The sequence below is a fragment of the Podarcis gaigeae genome (assembly GCF_964106915.1).
Source record: "Podarcis gaigeae genome assembly, chromosome: 12".
Lineage (NCBI taxonomy): Eukaryota > Metazoa > Chordata > Lepidosauria > Squamata > Lacertidae > Podarcis > Podarcis gaigeae.
Genome location: NC_139688.1, coordinates 29,851,006 through 29,864,632, shown reverse-complemented (window position 1 = coordinate 29,864,632; position 13,627 = coordinate 29,851,006). Strand labels below are relative to the sequence as shown.

Genomic DNA, 13,627 nt, shown 5'->3' with positions numbered 1-13,627 from the left:
GAAGAGACATCCAGTAAATATGACTTACATTTGCTCTTACTGTGTTTTAGTGACATTGTTAGCCCCTGGATAGATTTGCCTCAATAATTAGATTCAATATTTTCCCCCATGGTTTTTGGTTTTTTATACTGAGGTTAAGTAGAGATAGTATGATGAAGAAAAACAAAGTATATAACTTGAATTAATGATCTAGGTTACTGAAGGAATGATGCAATTGAGTTGTTGTTGTTTTATTAAAAAAACAGTTCATGGTGGTTGTTTTTTATCCTCCCTCTCTTGACAGAAGAGCATGGAATCTGAAGCGCTACCATAAACATTTTTTTTTACTCTTTAACGATGATGTGTCTGAGCAAGATTTGTTTCTTTCAAGCAAAGCTGCAGCAGCACCTGGCAAACATAGATGCCTTTAGCAAAACGATAGCAGTGAGACTGTTCACAGATGGCCCACAAGGCATTTTTCCCCCTCGTCTGTCCCAGAGGTTCTTGTTAAAAAAAAAAATCAATGGAATCTCCTGTTTACATTTTTTTTCTCTTTGACTTTTTTCCCACAGCCATAAATCAAAAGGTTTTATTTATTTTTTTATAAAGAACAGCTCCTATGTTTTTTAATATCTTTGCACACTGTTTTGTACTTTTAAGCATGTGGCTTGTTGAGTGAACCTGTTGAATTCTCTACATCAGACGCATTGGCCATCTCTACTTTTTTTGTGGGGGGGAGGGTTGCTGCAGCAGAGATGCTGTTCCTACTTTTTAAATATTTTATCAGCCCTGGAGTAAGTGAGTGGTTGCATTTTAGAGTTCTGTTGCTGCAGGATGTCTCCTGTTTTCTTCTGTGAGAGGAAAGCTATCTATGCTTGATCTTAATGAATGAATAATTTGTTAAGTAGAAAAAGAAATCTTCGTAATGCAGGCCAGGTTAATATAAAAGGCTGATTCCCTATATTACATGAAAACTAATGTTACTGGGTAAAAAACTGGACTTTTCTCAGCCTCCAGGCAGCACCCCTCACTCAGCCCAGCTCCACACCCTTGCTGAGCGTTTTCGTCTGAATGGAATGTGCCCTTGAACTGTAATAAAGCCCTTCACTTGTCTAGATGAAGGACAGAGGAGGGTGAGTGAGCGTATGCAGATGCTAGCCTATTGTACAAAAAATAAAATTTTACAAACATTGCTCCATCCAATTTTGCCTCTGGTTCTACCTACCACTGGCACGTGGCACTGGAAGTTTACCAGGAAGGGAATGTGCCCCACCCCTTGTTTACAACGGAAATGATCTTAGTGGTCTGGTAGCCAATTTTTGGCTGGTACCGGTAAATTTATTCTCATTCTCTCTGCCTCTCCGTCTCTTTTTCTCCCTCTCACACATCTTTCTTAGTCACCTTTTTTTGGAGTTTGCTAACCCATATACTTCAGAGTTTCCTTTGCATGCCCACTCCATTTCACTCCACTGATGCCAGGTCACAGAACATATATCCCAATGTTGGCATCCTTCCTCAAAACCATTTTTTCATAGGTCTTCAGCTTGTTGCTCACGTTCCTGGTGTTTTTCTTCTTCAAATCGCATACCCCCGAGCCTCTGCTTCTCAGGAAGCAAGGGACTTGAATCTGCACACACAGTTTCTTGTGTACACATGAATCAGACCAAGCACACAGAGAAAAAGGTACCCTGCCCAATGTTTCCTTTGTGCTATGAATCACCAGAGATAAAGCCTGGAATCTGTGTTCAGTATCAGGGAAGAGTCTTGGAATATGCCTCTCAGCATGTGGCAAGCAAGTTTTCCTTATTTCTGAAGAACTACAGATTATTTGCACACGCCCTCACAATTAAAGGTGCAGGGTTACAGGGCATATGGAATGACTAGCACACATACCTGAGTGGTAGCCTCTCTTTTTAGCTATTGAGCATGGCTCCCACCACATGAGGCTGCCACCTTGCTGAATCTAAGCACTCTGGGTCTGGTCAGTGCTGGGATAGGTGACAGTGTGGAGTTCTCTGATGGAAGAAAGGTGGACTGTGAATACAAGTAAACAATATGCAGTTGTAGAACCCAATTTCCATAAAAATCCACTCCTTGTTTTCCTCCTATCCCCTTTCCTGTGGCTATATTTAAAAAAAAGACTCTTCCAGTGCAACAACTGTCTTCTTTCCTTCCCTCCCCACAAAAAAGCAGGGAAGTTCCCATGTAATAAAGAAGTTAGTTACTGCATCCATGAAGGAAAGAAGTCAAGTTTCTAATACTAGAACTTAGGCCAGAAATTGTCTCGTTTTCTTACACACAAACATCAGTTGCCAGTCTCTCTCTCTTCATTTTTCCAGCCACGCTTATGGAGTTCTTCCAAAGACAATAGTCAACTTCTGGAGAAGGATAGGACTGGCTTGGTAGGAACTTTCCTCCCTCAGGCAAATAAAGCAACCTGGCTCTTTGGACAGGAAAGCAGCTGAGGTGAGAGAAGGTGCTTTCAAAATGGTGTCACCATTTCTCTTCTCCTTTCCTCCCCCCCCCCCCCCCTTCATGGCTAGCTGTGCCATCAGAGGACTGCGGCTCTCTTCCACGTCTCTCTCCTCTCCTTCCCTGGTGTGTGCCTTGTTTATGTCACCAGCCACAAGTATATTGCAATATAGACAATCAAAAGCACTCATAATTCTTTTTTTTTACATATTGCAGTTGGGAGTGGCAGTCTTATAGTGGCATGGTCCATATTGGGCATATTGTTCTAGAAAGAGAACCATTTTCCTTCAGTCTTTTTTGCTGCGAATTGGTTGAAGATACATTGTAACAGATTGAATGTGAATACGAACCATCATAAAATATACACTCTGCCTAGGTTCTAGGTCTGTTCAGAGTTTGAAGCTTGCTGTACAAGGAAAATGCCAATGTGGAGAGAGGAGGCAAGGTGAGCTCTTCCCTGACTGAAAATCTGATTGGAATGATTTCACCAGAAATCATTCTGATTGGAATGATTTCAATCACAGTGCCTTGGGGGAGGGAAGTTAAAATAATATATCACCTTGTCATTGTCTGTTCTGCATTCTTTTCTAGTTCTGTTAATGGTGCTTGTTTGGAAAATGTGGGATGGTCAGTTCCTTGTGCCTCTGCCACATTCATTCCTGCCAGTTCAGCTTTGCATTCGGTTTCTGAGATTTATAGTGCCAATTGAGCAGAAATCAAGCCCAAAGCTGTTTGTTTTTTCTCCATTCGTCATAATTCTCTAGCTCTTACAGCCATCTCTATCTCTTGCACCCACCCATTCTATGATGTATGTCATTTTCAAACTGAAAACCATTTTCTACAAAACTGCATTCCTTTTAGACCGCTATCTAAATCAGGCATGGCCAAACTTGGCCCTCTAGCTGTTTTGGGACTGCAACTCACATCATCCTTAGCTAACAGGACCAGTGGTCAGGGATGATGGGAATTGTAGTCCCAAAACAGCTGGAGGGCCAAGTTTGGCCATGCCTGATCTAAATCAACCTTCAAGGTGACTGAGCCTGCATCTATCCTACTGGAATTCAGTAGATTTCTTACCTCGAAGCTGGTGTTTGCTTCCCGCCCCCTACAAATTGCCCACTAAATGTTAGGGGAGCTTAGAGGAATCCCCCAAAACTGTAAAGATTGCCCTCACAAGAAAACCACTGCAGCTACTCTGAAACCTGACAGTATACATCCCCTTAAAAGGGGCTACCATGCCTACAAACTTCACCCAATTCTGTCAAAAAATTATAAAGTTATAGATGGTTCCTTTATTGCTTCTGTGAAATTTTGTCAACTAGCCACAAAACCTGGTGTTGTAGGGCAGTCTGAGATTTGTATTCTGTTATTGTCAAAACTAGATAATATTGAGCAGTAGTTTGAGAAAACAAAAGGGGGTTGCATCATGAACTGTGTGTGCTTACACAAAGATAAGTCTTGTAGTGCTCCGCAGTGCTTACATGTGGATGGGAGTATTCAGGTAAGAAGACTAAAATGTAACCATCCCAACCATCCCTTCTAAGAGATGATAAACACAACTTAGATCCTAAAAAACCCCAATTATTACCAAACTAAAATTCTCTTTTTCTTAGTAAAAGTGATGTGTTTCTGCATTGCTTCTTAATGGAACAATAATAGTTTCAGTTTCCTTGAAAATCAACTGATCATTTTGCAAAGGATGCCTGTAGTGTCAGAAACGCTTTCCTGCTGCGTGCCATTTAGACTCTCCTGTCTGCCACCCTGCTCAGGTTTTACTTGCTTTCAGTGTTGAACACTGAGACACGAACAGTGAAAATCCGAAGGGAGAAATGGCATCCTAGCCTAGTCAGCTGTGTGTTTTTCCTTTAATTCAGTTCAGTCAATATTTGTGTTTGAGTCTTGAACGGAGAAAAAGAGATGAAAAGTAAGCTGCATTCTATGCTTGCAATTAATTTATGTAGCAAAAGTAAAGCAGATGGACCACATTTGGTATAATCCAACCCTCTACCAAGTCTTGAAAGCGAGAGTGGCAATCATAGCAAATCTGTTCTGTAAAAAACATCCGCCCAGCAGCTGTGTTTCCTTCCTGTTTACTTTTCCATTCATCCCCTATTTCTTTACTCTTATTTCTCCATTTCAGTCCAGCTGTAAATCATTTTTATCACATAGTTCTGCAGATGACCCACTAACTGTACACATTATGGAAATGTAAAAGCTTTTTGCTTCCTTTTGGTTTCTGTCCTTTGCAAAATCTGAGCAGAATTATTTTCTAGAGAGCGGTGTAAGGCCTTATTTGGGCTGGCTATGAATGAACAATCAATATGCCAAAATTAAGTTTGTGTTGACACACATGTTTAATGGTGGTTTCATCCATTAGAAACTGAAGTCAGAAGCCAGGTTAGAAATTGAAATAATAACTACACTATCATTGAGGGAATTTATACCCCGCCCTTTGTCTCCAAGCAGCCCAGGGCAGCAAACAGATACAACAGTTTAAAAGCAAAAGCATTCTAGTATTCTGACCTCATGGGTGCCTGTTGTTTTCTCCAACTTTAGTGGCCTAAATAGAGCCTGTTTGGGGTCTTTCTAAAACCTCAGCATTTGAAATGATCAGAAAACAAAGCAGCAAAGAGTTCTGTTTTCCTTCAAATATCAGAAACTACAGCAAGCAATTAATAGAGCAATCCTATCCTCTAATTATGCCTGCCTGGTGGAGTAAGATTGTTTGTAAGAACATAGGAAGAGCTCAATGACCCATCTAGTCCAGCATCCTGTTCTCACAGTGCCATGTCAGATGCCTGTGGGGAAACCTGCAAGCACGATTTGAGTATAGTTGCACTTCCTCCCTTGTTTCCAGCATCTAATATTCAGAAACATTACTGCCTCCAACTGTGGAGGCAAAGGATAGCCATCATGGTTAGTAGCCTTCAATAGCCCTTTCCATGAAGTTGTCTAATCTTTTAAAGCCATCTAGGTTGGTGGTCATCACTGCCTCCTGTAGGAGCAAGTTCCATAATTCAGTTGTGTGTGCACTGCTAAATCACCTCATCCAATAGAACACAATGCAGTGCCAACAGAAAAACATACATAACTTAGTTAACTAAGGCTGCAATCCTGTGCGGTCGTATTGGGGAGTAAGCCCTTTTGAATTCAGTAGGACTTTCTTCTGCATAAACATGCATAGGAATGCGCTAAAAATACATTCAGTATAACAATACAATGGTACAATTTGGCAGGACCAAAATACCATTTACATTGTAAATCTAAAATATCTCCTACACAGCTCATAGCATTATTGCCCCTAAACCCTTTCTGTGTTCTGCAAAAGTAGACACTCTTCTGGTAACTTGAATACTTGAGTTAACTTGAAGATGTTCATTCAGATGTCAAGGGAAACAAGTTTAAGCAAATCACATTTGGAGCCAGCATGTCAAGGGAATGGGGAAAGGGAAATGTTTGAGCATGACACTTGTTTTTGGCTCAATAAACCAGTTTATGTATCCAGAATTGTTTTGCCAGAACCAGCCCATTCTGCCACATTTTACTCCATTTTGTAAATCTCAAAGCTCAATTTCTGTTTCACCAGCAAATATCCAGTAAAATATCTTGCCCTCCCTGGCTCAGTTCTCTAGATCAGTTTTGGGGACAGGGAAGAGCTAAATGTGCACTGACATTCTTACAGGGGGGGGGGAACAAAATAAGTTTAATAAACTTAATATTACTGCTGGGCATCATAGTGCATCCCCTTCAGTTAGGAAATTCCCAGTGTTTGTGGTTAGAAAACCGTATCTCATCTCCTTTACAGCAAAAAAGCTGCATGTGTTCCCCTATAGATCCTGATCCAGCATAAGGGGCATTGTCATCTGAGAATAGAGGGTGGAGAGGGAGGCGTCAGGTCCTGTGAATTAACAGATACTTCTGTTACCTCTCTGTACTTGGATACTGCACTGAGTACATAGATAATGTCCCAACATTAATAAGGCAAAGACTTTTCTGTGACCTGTATCTGAGGTAATGTCTGAGGAAAAATTCCTGGAAAACATTCATGGGAACATTCACAGGAGTAATAAGGGGGTAATTTGTGGAAAATATTTCATTGCAATTTATCGCTTTCTGGGATTTCTCTCTAAGAGTAGACCCAATCCCTATTTACTCCGAGAACTGTAATGCATTGTTTCCCTCATGTGAATGAAGCCTGTACTCCAGTTCCATTATTTCTTGTGGGTGATGGATTCTAGTGCATGCCCAGATGCAAGTTGTTATGTAATAGCTTTCCCATTCATTTAAATTGATAGCTAAGTCATGGGGCTCTGGGTTCAGTCACACAACTTGAAAACATCTGCAGTTGCCTTGGTAATGATTGGTAGGAAAGGATTAGCCTGTGTGGAATGAGCTCATTTTAAAGACTATATATTTTCATTCTCCTAGAAGACCATGACTACCTCACAAGCTCTCACACTCTTTTCCTCATATTTCCTTCTCTTGTGAATTACCCCTCCCTTCCCAAAGCTAACTGTGGTTTGCCAATGTGACTTCCAGTATTAATGATAAATTTGGCTAGCTCCAAACAAGAGTTTGTCAACCTATTTCTGACCATGATTCTAAGAGGGGCTGCCATCAAGCCAGCCCTTGAGTCCATCTATAGCTCCTTCTCCACCATTCCTATAGAGAGAAGCAGTTCTTTTCTCCACCTGCTTAGCACCTACTTTGCCTCTGTCTTCACTGAAAAGGAAAGCAGTCTGAACATAATGATAATAGAATAAAAGATGCAAAGAGGGAGCTACAGCCCAAGATAGGAAAAGAGGTGGTAAGGAAATAACTAGCTACCTTAAATGAATTTAAATCTCCAGGGCCTTATGTGTTGCATTCAGTGGTAGTAAAGGAGCTTGTGGATGTAATCTCAGAGCCACCGTCTATAATCTTTGAGAATTCTTGGAGAACAGGTGAGCTCCCTGCAGATGGGAGGCAGGGAACTGTCCCCATCTTCAAAAAGGGGTTGTGTGGCCATCTGTTATGGATGCTTTAGTTGCATAGCGGGGTGTTGCAACTAAATGACCCTTAAGGTCCCTTCCAACTCTACAATTCTATGATTCTGCTGTTCTGAATTCTGTACTCAGTGCCCTGCACTGCTGTGTTGGAACCTCTTGTACCTTCCAAGTATAAAATAGAATCCATCCGTGTTAATAAAACTTGATACTGGAACATTTCCTGTCTTGGCAGAGGAAAACATGTAGCATTTGGTAACACCACAGTGCTCTAAGTATTATAATAACCGGTATTGACACAGAAAGCATATGGCCTTATGTTACATATTGGGTCAAGTACATCTAATGTTAGTCATCCTTTCCTGTTTATAAGTTATCCATCCCTTAAAAAAGAAAATAATTGTGGTGTTGCATAAGAAAAAAGCTATTTCTCTTAAGAAACAACAGTTGTAATAAACAAATGAGTTTTTTGGTGGATATTACAGTATGTTGTGAAACAGGATTCTAGATTATGGGATGTTGGTTTAATCATACTCTTCCCAAAGACAAATACGTGGAAGCTAATGCCCGTTCTGCTACAGTTAATGCCCATTTTGAAGTGCTCAGGACTGCTACTGACTAAGCTGTTTGAGTAATGAATCCTGGGGTGCATTGACATATGGGTAAAGCATATTAGATTTTTTTATTATTATTAAACCAGTCACTAGGTTACAAAGTATATTTTGAAAATGAAATGGTAGGATCACAACTGCAATCCTTTGCAGCCTTACAGGATGGGAGTGGGAATAGAAAGATCAGTTTACATAGATACCATTTCTATTGTCTTTTCAACCCTGCTGTATTTTTAAGTCCGATACTCTAATACTACTTGCAACAAAGTGAAGTCAAGCCAATCCACAGTATTTGCATTTTGAACAAAAGCTTACATGCAAAAAAATAATACTCAGATTTGAATGGTTTAGGTTAATTTTGTCCTGCTTATTATATTTCATTTTAATGTTTGTTTCATTTTGCTTTGGGTCACTCCTTGTGAAAAAAAAGAGAGACTAATAAATGCAATTAGTAATAATCAGGTGAAAAATCATATGTTGTGTGTTTAAGTGAATGAGTTCACCTGCAATAAATAAAAAAGGTGAAGTATGATTCTGTTCCCATCCCCCAGCCACTGTTGCCTGAGTGAGATAATTCAGAAGTACATGCATCATTTGTGTCATGTATCTTTTGCCAGTTTAAGCACAGAAACCTTTGTGTCTAAGTTAATGTGTGAACATGGTAGGATTAGAATGTAGACAGTCAATATATTATAGAACAGGTCAGGAACATTGTCAGAAGACAATGAGCTCTGGAAGTGTCTGGATTAGGTTCCAGGGTAATGTTTGAAAATTCTTCTATTGACAAAAATGTGGTCTAAGAAAGAGTGGGTCACTTGAGAAATATGACCTTAATATATTGATGGAAGAATAGGCATGTTTGAGAGCTGGACCTACCATTAGTCACTGGTATTCATTGTCTGTCTTTGCCAAGAGTGAGAGAGGTAGCAGCTACGTCTGCAACAAACTTTGGGTTTTGTTGTTTTGCCCTGACATAGATTTTGTTGAGACTGCACTGTAAGAGTGTGTGTGTGTGTGTGTGTGTGTGTGTGTAATCTGCCTTTTTCAAGCATGAAAATTTATTTGCTTCTGTGGATATTGCTTACCTCTGGAGAATCAAATTTATCCGCTAGTACTTCCAAGAACTTATTAATTGAAGTGTGGTCTATAAATCCATTAAATAAAACAAATAATCTCTGCTGAATAATTATTTGGAAATAAGACAGACATGCTGATGAGTGGGTGTTTTCTGGGATGTCCTGGTATCTGAAGAAGCTCTTACTCTCTGAAACTCTCTATATTTATAGGTCCAAGCACAAGTCCGCCATGCAAAACTGAACTTTGACAAACTGAAAACTGACGTTTGTCAAAAAGTGGATCTTCTCGGAGCAAGCCGATGTAATCTTCTGTCTCATGTGCTCACAACATACCAGGTATCGGAAAAGAAAGTATCCACTAAACCAGAGCTTCTGCTTAATAATGATACCCACCTGCCTTTATGTAGCAGTCCAATCAAGTTTTCCTCCCCATAAGGCTAAGGTTGGGTATATGAGCAGGAAATCTTAAGTGTCAGTCAACATGCAAGTGTTAACTTTCATTGGTTCTTTCCATTACAGACAACCCTACTTCACTTTTGGGAAAAAACATCTCATACCATGGCAGCTATTCATGAAAGTTTCAAAGGGTATCAGCCATATGAATTCATGATGCTAAAGGTAAGGCATATATAGTGGTTTGTTCATTTCTAGCCTACTTGGCAAAATAATTTGGATAAATGAAAGAGGGGTGTCAAGCTTCCTTTTTGTAGAACTTTTTTACACTTAGGAGTGTTCATCAATTTCTATATATCGTAAGTGCATCTAGTCCACACACACTATGCTAGCAGGCACTTCTAACATGTATTAAGAAGAATGTTAAAATGTATGTTGTAATCCCATACATTTGGGTCAACCCATGTATGTAACCCATAATGTTGTGTTGGTATGCATGGAATTCTAAACCAATGGGACGCGGGTGGCACTGTGGGTAAAACCTCAGTGCCTAGGACTTGCCAATCGTATGGTCAGCGGTTCGAATCCCCGCGGCGGGGTGAGCTCCTGTTGTTTGGTCCCAGCTCCTGCCCACCTAGCAGTTCGAAAGCACTCTTAAGTGCAAGTAGATAAATAGGTACCGCTTTATAGCGGGAAGGTAAACGGCATTTCCGTGTGCTGCGCTGGTGCTGGCTCGCCAGCTGCAGCTTCGTCACGCTGGCCACGCGACCCGGAGGTGTCTTCGAATGGCACCGGCTCACGGCCTCTATAGCGAGATGAGCACGCAACCCTAGAGTCGGACACGACTGGCCCGTACGGGCAGGGGTACCTTTACCTTTACCTTATAATTCTAAACCATGGTTTGGTGCTCTGCAGACAGTCTTCAGTCGCCTAGAGCAAAGCATCTGTCTCACCCCCTCTCCCCACCCCTGCATGGCCTGGCGAGGAATTCTGTCAAGTTCAGAAGAATCACTGCTCAGTGCTATATGCAAACCAGGAATTTTGGTTTAAAACAAACAGTGGTTAGTTAAATAAACCAGCTGCACAATCCATATCACATCTAGTTTGGCCTTGAACTTTGTTACAAAGCAGATATTTGAATTTGAAGCTAAGCAGGTATGTAAGTTTGGTCAGTAAGTCCAACACAATAGCCACTACAGCACACTTATACTAGTGAAGCTTGCTTATAAGTGTGTTCTCCTGTTATCAGAAATGAGCATACGGGAAAATTATCTTTTGGAATGCCTTGCCTTCCTAATGCAGAATAAGCATGTTCTTAGTTTCGTTAAATAATTATTTGCACAGACCACACTGCAGCTGTCCAAATTAAGGAAGTGTGTCGGTTTTCTAGCATCTGAGTACAACTTGGTGAAGGTTAGGCTTTTTAAGTTCAACAGGTTTACTTTTCAGTTTTCTATTTTAGTTAATAATATAATTAATAAATCAACAATTTTATGCAGTGATCATTTATTCATGCTAAAGTGTTATCTCCAGAAAGAGAGACTCTGCCCTTGGGAACGTTTCTGGAAATAATACATTGCTTTAGCAGTGGGAGTTCTTCTCTCTTCGCTAAACTCTGGTAATGAACAATCTGATAAAAATTGTTTTCTTAGCTTCAGGGTATATTGTGGAAGTAATGTAATTGCAGCTGTGTTTCCTGATAGTTGTATTTGTGTTTAAGAGAATATTTTTAATGCACTAACAAGTCCAAGAATTTTGTTGCTTGGGGGTAACCAGGGGAGTTTGTTCAAGCTTTCAGGATTCATTCTTTTTATTGTTAGGAGAGTGTTGATTCCTCTTGACTCCTTTTTTTGTTAAAGATTAACATTTTAAGTTTTGAAATATGCTGAACAGAGAACATGGACGCACCATTCATATGGTATTATTAAACTTGGATATTTTGTAAACCACTTAGCTTTGTAAACTGCTTAGAGGTTCTTTTTACAGTCAAGCAGTATATAAATTTTGTTAGATAAATAAATTTATTTTAACTGCTTTAATATTGAAAGCAGAGAAAGAAAAGAGGACATAGGAACAAATAAGAATGGTAATATGTGAGGAAGGAAATGGTGGAAGGATAAATTGCAGTAACCTTGTATTAGGGGACCTTCAGTGTTTTCTCAATTTCCCTTTCCTCAATGGTCAGTAGTGAAGCATCACTATTTTATGATTTAGAAAATATTATTGAAGAAATGTTGAAGATGAGCTCAGGAAAATATAACTAGGTTCCTTGTCATCTCCACAACCCTGAGAAGGAGGCTAAAATTCTTAAATGTTGCAGTAGAGTCTGAAGACCTAGTAATCATAACTACTGCTGTGAGCCTCACCATTTCTCATGAAAAGGCAAATAGGATTTGATGGGGTTGTATCTGGTATCTGTTACATTACAAATTGTATTATATGGTTGCTATGTATCTTGCAAAAGGGAGGGGGGAATCCATTCCCAATTTTAAATGAGTTTGATTAGACACAGAGGCAGCTACAAAGCCTGTAAGATAAATTAATGTCTTTACAGTTTCATCAGCAGCTTCTATCTGCTGCTTTCATGTATTCTGTATTTTAACATTATCATCGCCAGAAGATACGTCGTTCCTATTACTCAACTTTATTTATTTTAAAAATAAACCTTATTTACAAGTACCTAGTTCTTCTTGTCACTAGTAGTTAAAAAGAAAAACAATTTGTATAACTTTGTACCAGAATGCTACTGAAACTGCCATAACATATTCATTTAACATGTATTTTGTTTTAATTTTCTGCTTGGCATAAATTTCAAAGTTTGGCTTTAGTACTTGTACTGTGTTCATTTTCCTAATCCAGAACGCAGTTATTGTGAGTGTGCTGCTTTCTTTGCAATTTCTTTCCATGTTCCCTTTTGTCTGTCTGTATGCTTAGGATTATCATGTAGGCTTTTGGTTAACTTATTCAAAGTTTGAATTCAGTGGCACCTTTTTCTGACCAATTATGTAGTTGTTAATATTGCATAAGCTTTCATTGGTTGCAATCCACTTCAGTTGCGAAGATGGAATGACCAGAAGTAGGTCAAGACAGTTAATGGAGTGTTTACCTGCAGTACTCCTCCCTTTTCAAAGGGATGCTAACCATAATTCAGTGGTAGAGGACCTGCTTTGCCTGCAGAAAGGTCACAGGTTCAATCATGTCCATGAGGGCTTGGTGAGACTCCTGTCAGTGTAGACAAGAACTGAGCTAGGTGGGCCAGTCTGACTCGGTATTAAGGCTGCTTCCTGTGTTCCTACTTGAACTCCTGTTTTGCTACCTCAACTAGCATTTTAGCAACCAGAATCTATGCCCTTGAAAATGGCCCTTCTGAATATTGTTCTAAGGTGTCTAAGAAAACAGAAACATTAAAACTTGTGAATCTATTTCTAGGTTTTATGTCCATTCATATGTTTTCTTAAAGATGGTTCCATTTGGGTGATGTTAGATTGATGTAAGAGCACAAGGTTATAGGGTGATATTACAGTATTTAGTCCTGAACTATGCTGCTGCTGTTACTGATCTAAGTGGTGTAACTGGTATCTGGGTCAATCAATTAAATACCTTTATTGGCATCACAGTATAAAACATTTCAGGTAACTGGAATAATTAAAAAGACAAGGGTAAAGCTATCAAGGGTTATAAGGTCACACTATGGTTGTATTCATTTGGATATTCTGCTACACTCAGTGCCTTGGATGGAGACCACAGTGACGCCACTACCCCCAGATATAAGAAAAGCATAGAAATTCCTTAATGAAATATATTCTTTCAAAATCAGTCAGCGATCTTGATCAAGTGACTGTTTCAGATGTGCAAATATACAAAATTAGTAGCTCGCATAAATGTTTCCTACCCTGCTTTTACACACTCATTGTTACTCATTGTCATATAAAAAAAACCTATACCAACTCTCATAAATCATCTGGAGGCAATTTCTTAGTCTCTAAAGGTGACCGGGCCTAGACTATGTATAAATAATTATTGTGTAAAAAATATTCATCTTATATAAATTGCTTTTTTGCAAGCTTAAATCAAGGTTCAATTAGGCAATAATGTTCCTTAATAAGTGTTT

At 39.5% G+C, this 13,627-nt stretch overlaps 1 protein-coding gene across 12 annotated transcripts in view; it reads left to right on the top strand.

The window, feature by feature from the left end:
- Positions 1-13,627, top strand: part of ICA1 (islet cell autoantigen 1) — a 71,468-nt gene that overhangs the window by 29,877 nt on the left and 27,964 nt on the right. For all 12 annotated transcript variants that reach the window (XM_083705315.1, XM_083705312.1, XM_083705318.1 and 9 more), the window contains exons 7-8: positions 9,334-9,459; positions 9,643-9,741. In XM_083705315.1, the coding sequence (XP_083561441.1) occupies positions 9,334-9,459; positions 9,643-9,741 (225 nt within the window). The remainder of the gene's footprint in view (positions 1-9,333; positions 9,460-9,642; positions 9,742-13,627) is intronic.